Source organism: Nannospalax galili, unplaced genomic scaffold (assembly GCF_000622305.1).
Source record: "Nannospalax galili isolate Female #2095 unplaced genomic scaffold, S.galili_v1.0 scaffold1448, whole genome shotgun sequence".
In the NCBI taxonomy this organism is placed as follows: domain Eukaryota; kingdom Metazoa; phylum Chordata; class Mammalia; order Rodentia; family Spalacidae; genus Nannospalax; species Nannospalax galili.
The window spans coordinates 38,255-50,920 of NW_008358646.1; the positions used below are offsets into that span (position 1 = coordinate 38,255).

A 12,666-nucleotide genomic window follows, 5' to 3' on the forward strand; every position below is an offset into this window, starting at 1 on the left:
CAAGGCATCCAATGGCTATGATGCCTGGAGGCCCTGGGCTGCTGTATCAGGTGAAAAATCCCAGATTCCATTTCAAGCATCTGTCTGTAATCCTAGCATAGGAGGGTAGAGACAACTGAATCCCCAGAACTCATTGATCTGCCAGTCTTGCTAGTCACCAAGCACTGGGACCAGTGAATACTCTGTCTCAAAAACAGTAAGTGTGCCCTTCCGAAAAGGCTCAGGGATCATGTTGGAAGATGGCAGGAAGACTGTAAGAGCCAGAGGCAGTGGGTGACTACAGCGAAAAAGTGTGTTCTGGACACAACAGGGCAGATGCACATATGAACTCATGGCAGTTGTGACAGCATGCACAAAACATTTGAACTTGAACCTCAAGCTGGACACAAATCTCAGCATGGAGGAGGGAGGTGGGCACTAAGCCCCAACCCTAGCTGGGAGCTATTGGCAGTTGGTAGCTGCTGGAGAGGGAGAGTCCGTTTTCATTAAGGATGTGGCCCTGGTAGATTGACTGAGGGAGAGTGAGGGGATCTGAGGCTGATCAGAGGAGAGGGGGCCTTTGAAAACACAGGGCCTGGTGTTGCTCACAGGCACTTCTTATTCCTCCATGGGCTTTTAACAGGTCTGCAAAGGTGGCAAGAACTGTTGCCAATTACCAGCCCTCCACTGGTCAGAAGAATTGTTGCAAACACTCAGAATTTTTAAAGCTTGCTGGAGGCAAGAAGGGAATTTGTCCAGGGAGTTAGTATAGCAGGCCACATCAGTGAGGGAGGACTCTCAGCTCTGGGGACCACCAACCATCAGGGAGCTGTCAGCATGTAACAATAGGGTTTACAATTTCTTTCTCTGGTCAGTGTTTCCCTATTCTTAGCTCCCGTCCCTTGGTTCTGACCTCCAGCATCCTGCTCTTGCCCTAGAGCCTTGGATCTGGGGAATCCTTTCCCCACTCTCTGCTTTGATACTTTCACTCCACGTCATCACAGGATCTTTCTGATCCCCCTGGTCCCTAGGTGGGGATGGGAGTGTGAGTGAACATTGAGTAAATTTCTTTTCACCCACTGTTCACTTATTGTGGGACAATGAGTCATTGGGAGGTCTGCTAGAGTGCCCTTTGAACATTCTTTCCTTGGTCCCTCCTCAGGTGAGCAGGAGCTAGGCTTCACCCTGCAGAAGCTCTGCAGGTTAAGTCCTGACAGTCCAGGCACATGGAGACATTAGTGAGCTACCTGGTAACCACTGTGTGCAGAGGAATCTGTTGCTCTCAGCCTCCCTTGTTCTCTACCCAAGCGTCCCACCATGCCTGCAAGGTGCTAGACTTGATCATGAGAGGGGAAGTGGCCACATCTAAGCCTAGGGGACCTCAGCAACTTGCTTGGATTTTAAAAGGGTTCTGCTCTTCATGAGGCTTTTTTTCTCATAGGTGGTTGTGAGGACCAGGTGTGATTTTACACTGTCACTACTGACCCTGGGCCTGACCCTTCAAAGTGACCTGACCAGGAATGGGGTACCCTACTTTGTGAAATTTACCTTCCCTTAGAAGTACTGTGTCGAGCTCTAAGTGTCTTAGTCCTTGGGAAAATTCCTTTCTCACTTGTGGAAGATTCCAGTCCTCATCCAGAGTATAGGGGATAAATGTAGGGAGAGAAATTCCTATCACCAAAATGCCGGTGCCAACTGAGAAACCAGGGAGAAACAGTTTGGAACCGGCATTACGTGAAAGTCTTTGACAACGTGCTCATCTCCAGGCCCTCCACTTAGAACTCAGAGAGCAGCACAGACAAAATCCCACCCACCCCAGCCAGTTTCTATTCCTGTCCAGATGCAACCAGCCCCTCTAGATCTCCTGGCAGGTGGGGGACCCATGGACTCAGGGGTGGCATAATTCTGTATCAATAGAGGTATGCATCCTTCCATTCTGACTGTGAGAAAGACCAGCAAACAAAGAATTAAGTGGGCTTCAGGTGAAGAGGGAAGTAAGCTTTAATGTGCTCCAGGATATTTGGGGAATAGTGTTAGGGATTCAGCTACTGCCAAACAGCCTTCTATTGGGATTTCTACTACAGTGATGAAGCCTGGATCTTCACCTCCAAGGGGAGAAAATCAGAGATCTTGAATGGGTTCCTCAGTTCTGAGAACAGAGGGAAGGAGAGCAGCTAAAAGATCGCCCCTGTGAGAATCCACAGCCCAGCCCAACCAGTCCATGTACTAGAGACTGCACAGAAAGTGTCGGCACCCCTCTACACATGGCCCCCACACATCTGACCACCATGCTCTGCTGCATGTCGACAGGTCAGCCTGTACAGAGATTCTTTTACTGCCAGGCCCGTGAGGCTCTCTGCAGTGTGTTAAATATTTGCTCCAAAAATATTTAAAGAAATCTGAACAATGAGTAAGATTGATACAATGAAACTTACAATGCATTGCTGAAAAAAAGAATGAATGCAGAGATGCCAAGTTCCTTGATTAAAAGATGTAATATTTTTAATTTGGTTGTGCTATATACATGGTTTTAGACACACCTAGTTTATATGTATAGTGTATCAACCTACATTGAAAGTGAGAAAATTCATATAACTTATTAGTATATAGTGACATTTGCTGGTTTTTATTTTATTGTTGTTAACCTCTTTCTGTGCCTGATTTTTATCTTAAACTTTATTGTAGATAAGTGTGTACAGGAAAAATATACTACATATGGCATTTAGTACACTTTGGAGTCTCTTCATGGACTATGATGCCATTGTGTCTACTCTTAATTTACAAAACAATATGAGGGGCTGTTACTTAGGGATTACTGAACCTAAACTCAAGACCTGGATCCAACTTCTGGTTTTTTTCTCAGTCCTTTGTAGTCTCTCTTTATATGGAAGACCAGGAAACCAGGATGACATGCCCTAAGGCAAGGTGGACCTGAAACTTTAAGATCAGGCTACAATTTCTGCTGAAGGGGGAGGGGCACTGAATACAATGCCCTCAAATCTCCGTCTTGCACAACACTGCTTGTCTAGCAAGAGAAAAGTGGCCGGATCAAAAATTTAAGCTCCTTGGTCTGAGGGAACGCATCTTGGTCACCAGCCCTTAGCCCACCTCCTTGTTCTGAACAAATAAATCTTACCTCTCACTAGCAAAAAGAATAGGCCAGGTTAAAAGTTCACTCCTGGGCTAAAAGTCAAAAGCTAGCTATGTTCAAGTAACCTTGAGGAAAGTCAAACACCCTGCTTTACAAACAGCCCTTAGCTGGTGCCGACTAAAATCTATATGTCCTGCTTCTCATCTAATTGTGCCCTAAATGTTTGTATGCAACTGCCAAACCCCATGTGACTGCTAGTTCCTTGTATTGTATAAAAACTTACTAAAGTTTGCAATAAAGTTGACTTGCTCCAAAGAGACTAAATTCCCAGGGCCAGGCCCTGTGCCTCCAATCTCACTGTCCTGGAACAAGGCCCCCCATAGTGTAAACTACTGCATGTAAGAAGAAGGCATGGGTCCACACCTATAAAATGTGACATAATAGCATGTAGGCCCCTGAAAGAGATCAAGGTTAACCTTGTGGATCCTTGTCCTGTATGCAGGAGAGCTGGTAGATGACAGTGGTATTTTCTGGAGCAGAATGATGGGAGACACAGATGTGCTGGTCATCAAATTCTCATTGGCAGGCGGTATGGGACTGACCTAATGATTACTCCTCTGGGATACCCCTCTCTCAACCTGTGCTGCGCTCCCAATAAAATTGAATGATCCCATTGTAGGCTGTAGGTACAGAGCAGAACAAATGCAAAAGTGCTGGTGACCTGCTTCCCGGAGCCCAATGGGAGGCACCTGCTAGTCTGGTGTTATTAGACCTCATCAGCTCCCCCTAACTCTGAAGAAAAGCAGGCAAAATAAACATGCTCTAGAAATATTACATTTGTTTATTTATTCCGTGTACGTGTGTGCATTTTGTCATTGTGTGACACTATTCCTGGTGAGACACCTCAAGGGAACTGACAACAGACCAAAGTAAAGCCTACTTGGTGAACCAATGAGTTTTATTGCAATTACTTACAGAATTATGGATGAAAGTTTACTTGCAATGAGCAGAAATAACCCAAAGACAGATGCATCATGAAAAGCCTACCCCAGCATTTATGACGACTCACAAAACCTTTAAACCTGGGACTCACCGTGCAGCTTGCAGGCAGCTCGACAAGCTGGAGGGTGTCTCTTCTTGGAAGCTCAGGTGGTTAGGGCCTTGTCCAAGCACCTTGGCTTGTCTGTCTGTCAGCAGTCCTTACTCTTTATGTAAGTTTGTGGAAGGAAGGAACTGGAGAATCTGGTCAATTTCAGGAACTTTCTGAAGCTTTTGTGTTGTTTACTTCATGAACTTAAAGAGTGCCCCTCCAGGATGGGTTGTGCCACCTCCCTTTTGGCCTACCCATCTTAGTGAGCTTCCCTCCAAATGGAATGCTTTTTTTCTCTGAGGGAACTTCTATAAATACGTGTCCCCATTTTCCAGCCCTTACAGTCTTTCTACCTCCTGTTCTGTGATATTCCCTGAGCCTTGGAGGGGGTGATAAACATGTCTGTCTAAGGCCAATCTTTGGGCTACTATGCCACTTTTTCTCGAGAGCTTGACTGCTGGGGGTGAGTCTCTGGGGATACACATCATTAGTAAAAGAAGTTTCTTTAGTGACCGGTTGTAGTTGACAAGAATGATCTATGGGCATAAACACAAAGCTTAAAAGTGCGTGTGATGGCCACATGACCTCAATTTAATAAAACAATAGAAGTTGCTTTCCACTGGGACTAATAACATCCAAAGTCACAGGTTTCTGTCCTGGCTTACAGTAAACTTGGTAACAGGGGCACAACCTTGGCTTTAAACCTAGTGAAGGTGTGCGTCATTGACTTTAAACCTACTAATAGTGACATACCGCTGGCTTTAAACCTAGGCTGTGGTTCACTGTTGTCTTTAACCCTGTTACCATGGTGCAGCCTATGGCTTTAAAAATATCTAATAATTATGCATTAATACCTTTAAGCCAAAGACAGCGGTGTACCACTGGCCTTAAATCTAGTAACAGTGGTGGATTTCCTTTTCACTCATTTTCTTGAAATGGCTTTTCCACCTTCACTTTCAAAATTTTGTGTCGTTTTGTTCTACGTGTCTTTCTCAAAGCCTTTAGATGTTTCTTCATTATAACAACTTTTGTGCCATATGGACAACATACAAGTTTAAGATGGATTTCTAAATATTATTTCCAGCTCCGTACTAACCTGAACTTACTTCTGTCCCTTCTTCCTTTCTGTTCCCTTCTTCTAGTTTTCCAATCCTTTTAAAAATATACTCTGATTTTCTTTCAACAAGTTAGAAACTTAACTATTACATTCATTTTGAATTAGTAATCTAAAATTAAGCTATGAAAACTTTTGTCATTGTTGTTTGAGACAGGATCTCCTATAGCCTCAGCAGGCCTGGAACTTGTTATGGTGACCAGGCTGACCTTGAACTCACAGAGAGTTCCCAAGTGCTGGGAATAAAGGACTTCTCAATGGTGGCCAGCTCATATGGAATTTTGATGCCTGGTGAGGGTCCTTCTGTGTTTTTATTCCTAAAGCAAAGGCGTCCTGTGCTTCACTTTGAGTGATCAGAGATTGGCCTCATGTTGTTACCCAGTTAGCTAATTCCAAATGGTGCAGCTGAAAAACAAAATGCAGCTTTTGAAAACAAGGTTTGCGATCTTGAGTGCAGATTTAATCTTAGAAAAATGCTGACTAGGGAGGGAATTTTTCCAGATGGTGTTTTTACAAGTTTCTTTAAAGATAGAGCTTTCTTTGTCTTATTTAATCCTTTGATTACAAAAGAGTACCTTTTATTCACACTTCCCACACTGTCCCAGTGAGACCCAGGAGAAACACACCGTCAAACACCTCCAGTCTCCCACAACTGGCCAACTCTTTCCTGAGTTCTATAATACAAGCTCTCTCCTCTACTCCCACTACTTCCTATAGGACCCAACTCAATTTAGACCTTTTTCTTCAGGGAAATCTCTTAGACTACTCTGGGGCCTAGGTCATTGCTTACTTTGAGTTAAAGCCCCAGTTTCTACTTCCACACAGGCAGCCAGATGTGGTGATGGTACTGTGTTGGGGGCCTGCTCACTGTCTTCTCATATTCCTCATATTCCTCTGTTGTAAGGACCTGACTCCCTCCACCAGGGCTCCTCTGCCCCGGCTGGGTCTAAGACATCACAATCTCTTGACTCTCCTGCAGTGCTTCCTCTTGAGAGCTGTCCTTTATATTTCAGGCATCTCTGACCTACTTACTCCAGTCATAAACAGAATAGGAACTTTGCCTAATCTATTTTACTGTTGGCTATGTCCACAAGGAGACTCAATGCTGACAGATGAGGTGGTTCTCTGGGCCACAGAAGACTTAATACCTTTGGCCAATTCTACCTATTCCACAGTTAGACATGATAAAATAGGAAGCCCTCAGCATATAAGGCCCCAGTGGTAACAGCCCACCCCAACAGAAAATGTAGATAGGGCCCAGGTCTTGACAAGAAAGGCTGTCTTCATTTTCTATTATATAGAAGGAACTGTTGTTGGGGGTCCTAGATAACACCTCATCCAAGCAAACATTCTCTTTCATGTGGGAGTCCATTGCTGATATCCCTGGATGGGAGCCATATAACAACCAGGATGATTTGACTTTCTATACTTCTTCTGTCACTTATGGTGGTAGCAATATTAACATAAGTCCTCGCTGATTCCTTTTTGTCTTTAAGTAGCATCCAAGGTAACCATTTAGCTAGAGGAAGCACCACTGGCATTCTCATAAATACAACTGTAGTTCTGTCTGCTGCCAGGTGGAACCTCACTTTTCTGTTATAACTTTGGCCTTCCAAAGCCTAGCCTGGCAGTCCCCCTCATAATCATTCCCCTGTTTACCAACCTCTGCTCTGAGGGCCCTACAACTTCGCTATTCTAGCCACTACAGCAGCCTGTTGACAAACCAATGAACTATACATTTGAATTCAAGGACCAACCACCAGAGTAAGCCTTAAGAAGACAGGCTACTAATTTCTCTGTGGCTTCATCTTCTATCTAGCCCTCTTGACTGAATGGTGGGGCTAATATTCAGTGGTGGCTTTCCCTAATGTCCAGATTGTCACCATCTCAGATTGCCCATCTTCCAATGTTTTTCCGAATCAAGGCTCCTTTCTAAAGAATACACTCTTACCTTCACATCCTTGCTTCAAATGTAACAAAACTAAAAACTCAAGAATATCTGGCAGTCCTCATTTTGTGCTGAGCTGGGTAACTTTGGACTGGTCCATTCTTGGAGGACTCTTGGCCAATGTGAATCTCTGCTGTAGAAATAAGTATCACTCTCATCCTATGGTCTATCTGAAAGGCTAGGGTAAGCCTCAACTCCCTAGCTAGAGTAGGCAGTCCTCCAAAAACAGAGAACCCAGTAGCTCCTTACTGTAGCAGCAAGGGGAACATGCACCCTCCTTGGTGAGACCTGCTGCTTCTGGGTCTAAACTTCAGAAGTCATCTCTCAAAAAAATCAAGGAAAACATCAAAATACTCAAAAGCCTAAGTTAAAATCAAACTTTAGCTGGGACAGCAGCTTCTATAGGCCCTTTCCTATAAATTTCTAAGGACCCCTTTCTTGTTTGTAATGCTGCTTTGTTTCTTTGGCCCCTGCTTTCTTAACTGTCTGATATGATTCATATCTTTCAGATTATAGGCCATTGTGCTCCAAATGGTATTGTGTCCAGGATACCAACCATTATCACTAACTTGGCTCCCACTACTGACCTTTTGACCTCCATGCAATGTCCAGCCTTCAGCTTCCTCGAATAACCACACTCCTCCCTCTCCAAAATGTGGCCCAGGTCATGCTTTATGATCTGTGATGGTTCGTATTTACTGTCAATTTTATACAATCTAGAATCACCTGAGGAGGGAGTCTTAATGAGGGATTGTCAGGATAAGGTTGGCCTGTGGACATGTCTATGCATAATTATCTTGATTATGCTGATTGAGGTGGGAAGACACACCATTGTGGGTGGTACCATTCTCTAGGCAGGCATCCTAGACTCTGGACTTTGGAGGAAGGAGCTGAGCACTAGCTTGCATGCCATCCTTACTCCCTTTCTCTGACTGTGGACCTGTTTCAAGCACCTGCTATCTTCATTTTCCCACATGATGAATTGTGAGCTGAAATAAACCATTTATCCTTTAAGTTGCTTTGGTCAGAGTGTTTTATCACAGCAGTAAGAAAATAAACTAAGACATGGTCCAGTGACAGATTAGTAATGCCATCCAGGGCTCCCTGATGCCCCTTCTCAACTCTGAAGGAATTCCAAAAGAAGAAAGACCTCTGCTCTTTGTCAGTGATTTGACTTTGCTGATTTCTTGGAAGAAAGATAGCAACAAAAGGCCAAAACATAAGATCAGAAATAAAAAGCAAAATCTCCCACTCTCTAAAATTTAGACCCTGTCTGCTTAGAGCCTGACTCATTGACTTGTGATACTTTATTCAATCACAGCCTAAAATCTAATCACAGCTGGCACCTTGCCCCAAATGGACAGTCTTAGGAGTTCACTATTAGAAATAAAACCTTAATTTTCAAAGGTATCTTGAGGCATCTTAAGTCTACTCACAAAGGAACAGAAAACACCAGACTCCTGCTAATGCCCAATAGTCTAGCTAAAATTCTGATAAGCTACCCCACCCAAAAATAGGAGTTTAGAGTAGAAAATTACAGCCAAACCTGTCTACAAGGCCATATGTCTGATAAGCTTTAACACACACACACACACACACACACACACACACACACACACACAGACACAAAAGAGCTGACATTTCCCTATGAAATTATATTCTTCTAAAGGGCAAGGTTATAGATAGCCATTTCTGTGATCCCCTAGGTTCCTCTACACTCAGTAGCAACAAGATTGCTGAATTAATTAATTAATTGACAAATGAATGAAAAACACAGCCTCTTGGAGCTTTTCTTCCAAGCCCCCTTTTTTTTTTTTTTTTTTTTTTTACAATGCATACTGTAGAGAGATTAACTTATGCATAGTTTTTGTTGAGAAAAAGACAAACATAACGGTCAGAAGGAAAGATAAAATCTGGGTTGTATAAGATTGTACCCTCCTAATTACCCCATAAGAGAAAAGAGAGGAAGGGTCACGTGCTACAGTTCTCAGTGTACCTATCATTCAAGACGGACACCCAGCTTCATAAGGTCATAAAATAAACAACCTTGGTTTCACTACTCTGAATTTCCTATGCTCTTATTATGAAATGAGTGCTCTTTTTTCTTTTTCTTTTTTTAAATTTTTTTTTTAAACAATTCCCAAAGACCTTTTATTTATGTTAAGTACTTTGCAATCACCAGGCTGGACAGATACAGTTGTCAGTCACGCTACTCCAGAGGCTCTACTGGCTCCTTTTGGAGTAGGTGGAACTATGAGACAGGTTACCAGGCTCCCAGAGTTCCTCAACACAGCATGCAAGCGGCTTCACGTTCTGCTTAGCTTAAGATTGCCAACAAGGCTGGGCAATGGTCTAATGTAGTCACAGATGAGAAAATCTGAGCCTGCCTTTCGAGAGTTCTAGCAAGTGACCTAAAAAGTCCAGAGCTCCGTGGGAGGAAGCTAAGCTTCCTTCACCGCCCCCACCAGCGCAGGCCACATGGTGTGCCCCTGCTTGTAGCCCACTTTGCTAACCAGTGCCACTGTGCCTGGCTCTTTCCCCTCCACTGGGGTGTGGAACAAGGCCTCATGTTCATAAGGATCAAACTTGGCACCCATGGGGTCCAGCCTGAGCAAGCCGTGCTTTGAGAACACCTTCTGAATCTGGACTTTGGTCATCACCAGCCCCCCGTACAGGCTCTTGAGGTGAGGGCTGTTGTAGCTCACCTCCTCCTTTGGGACACCTTGGGTTGCCTTTTCTAGGATGTCTGCCACCTCCAGCAAGTCTTTGCAGAATCCCTGGATGCCTGTATGGAGGCAGAGAAGATGGTTGGCACATGGCTCAATCAACTGGATACCTCACACTGGGCCTTTCATGATGCCTGGTCACGTTGTTTGCCATAGACCAATGTTTTAATAAGGCAGCCGCAGAGGGCGTGAGGGGCAGGTATCGCTTGCTAAAATGAGGAAGGACAGGAAGCACAGGTGGAGGGAGATCAGCTTAAGGTAGGAAAGGTGTCCATTATATCAAACTTATTTTGTGCAAGTATGTTCCTCTTTTTTGTTATTGTCAAAATTTGTTATTGTCCTTTTTTTTTTTTCAGAGTAAAGTTGGTTTTGTAAAAAAAAAAAAAAAAAAAAGCAAAGGTGTCACAACACTCCCTTGCCAGGCTAGGGCAAGCAGGGCAACAGGCAACTTCCAGTGAATCCTGCTCAGTGGATCCCTGTCCCAAGGACACCAAACACTGCAGGAGCTCCAGCCCACCCTGCCTCACTCTGACTGGCCCGTTCACTCCCCAGAGACCACAGTGTTTGTTACCATACAACTTGGCCTCCTCCACCAGCTTCTGGCTCCTCTGCCGCAAGTTCTCAGTATCTGCCAAAGCTCGTTTATATGTTTCCGTGGTCTCTCTCAGCTGGTCTTCCAGCTTGACTTTCTCCTCCTGGAGGATCTTGTCTGAGGAGGGTGGATCTGCCACCTAAGTGCTCTTCCAGGCTCTGGCCATTGTTCTTTTGTTTTGCAGCTGTGCACAACAAGGGAGGTGAAGGCCTGAGGGTCAGCGCCAACACCAAGAGGCTGCAGCATGCCAGCCTCACACTTCGAGCCATGATTGCTCTGAAATGAGTGTTCTTCTGAAATGAGGACCATTGTTTCTCACATTGCCTACCTAATAAGATAGCCAGTTGCTCACATCTTATTTACTCATAAACCCATGCAGAAGGCCCACAGATAAGACCACATAACTTCTCCTGTTACAAAGAACACCCCCCACCCCCCCTTCTCTCTGAGGATTCATCCATTGTGTTTTTGTCTCTTCCACAGTATGTACTCTTTATTAGAAGTTTTATTGTCAGCCTGAGGATGTAGCTCTGTTGAAAAAGTGCTTGCTTAGCATGCACAAAACCCTGACTTCAAGCCCCAGCACCACATAAAACCAGGTCTGCTGGCACACACTTGTGATTCCAATGCTTGTGAGGTAGATGCAGGAGGTAATCATTACATACTGAGTTCAAGGCTAGCCTGGGCTACATGGCACCCAGTCTCAAAAGAAGTAAATGAAAAGTGAGCAGAAAGATCATAAGAGCCAGAGGTGTTGGATAACCACAGGGAAACAGAGTTTTCTAGACTGTTAGGAGCTATTCACATGAACTCACAGCAATGGGGTCAGCAGGCAAAAGTCCCATGCAAACCCAAGCCAGATAAAATCCCAGCATGGACATGGGGATGTGAAAAACAAGCCCCAACCCTACATGAGGAGCTATTGGCCACCAATGACTGCTGGGAGGGGTGTAGGATCAGTCTTATTTAAGGATGAGGTTCTTAGTAGATTGACAAGACTCTAGTGGATGGACCAACACTGAAGGGCATTTGAGGACACAAGTTTGACTCTATAGGTATATATAATATATAATATACTCTATAGGTACATTATATATACTCTATAGTTTCATATATATACATATATACACACTCTATAAATATATATATATAGTCTATAGGTCTATATATAATAAAGTACATGAAATTGGACAGGGGGTGGTGGGGGTACAAATAGGAGAGGGGAACTAAATTCTATCAAACTATATTGTATGAAATTAACAAAAATTCGGGACTGGAGAGATGGATCAGCGGTTAAGAACACTGACTGCTTTTGCAGAGGACCTGGGTTCAATTCCCAGCACCCACATGGCGGCTACGAGCCGTCCTTAACTCCAGGTCCAAAGCCCTCTTCTGACCTCCATGGCACTGCACAACACTGCTGCACTCACATACATGCAGGCAATACACTCATACACATAAAATAATAATAAATAAATCTTCACATGCAGGTACACATGCACAAATATTAAAAAAGAGAGAGAGAGAGAGAGAAACAATTCAAATGTCCACTCTTGTCTTTTGGGTTGTGAGCTTGAGCTTTTAACACTGCACCAGTTCTCCAATCTCAAATGTCCACTCTTAAGGAAGCAGTAAACAGGTGACACAAGGAAATGTTTTATGTAATTACTAAAAAAAATCTTTAACAAATTCATAGGGAAATTACAAAAATATGTTACATTTGTGAATAACAGAAGATAGGCTGAAATAAAATATCCTGAAATGCCTCAGCTTTTACAGTGAAATTTTAGGTGACTTTAATTTTTAATATTTTATGCATTTCCTTCAAATTCCTTTTAAAAGAATTTTTAGTAATTAAAATGCTTTTAAGGAACTGAGCACTTACTATGCTCAATAGCAAGAAGCTTCTCTTTAGTGCAGAGAGGGAGCTCCATCATGCCATTTATTCTCAAGGATTTTAGAGTAAAATGGGAGTTGCTTTTTCTGTTTTGTTAAACTCATTAAAGACTAGGACCACTGCTTTAGTTTTCCCCAGTGTCTGTGCTTGCTGGACGAAAGACAGTATAAATAGTTGGCAGTTTCATTCCCAAATAAGAATCCTGAAATTCTACCTTGAGATTAATCAA

General features: G+C 43.6%; 1 protein-coding gene and 1 pseudogene across 1 annotated transcript in view; one reads left to right on the top strand and one right to left on the bottom strand.

Moving 5' to 3' along the window:
- The window catches only part of LOC103724846 (multidrug and toxin extrusion protein 2-like), a gene marked incomplete at its 5' end in the record, with an annotated part of 39,500 nt that extends 37,963 nt beyond the window's left edge, over positions 1 to 1,537 (top strand). The window contains 1 exon segment of the mRNA XM_008821989.1: positions 1,421 to 1,537. Coding sequence (XP_008820211.1) covers positions 1,421 to 1,537 — 117 coding nt within the window.
- An 8,126-nt stretch (positions 1,538 to 9,663) lies between these two features.
- LOC103724847 lies at positions 9,664 to 10,809 on the bottom strand (annotated as a pseudogene).
- Positions 10,810 to 12,666: the final 1,857 nt, after the last annotated feature.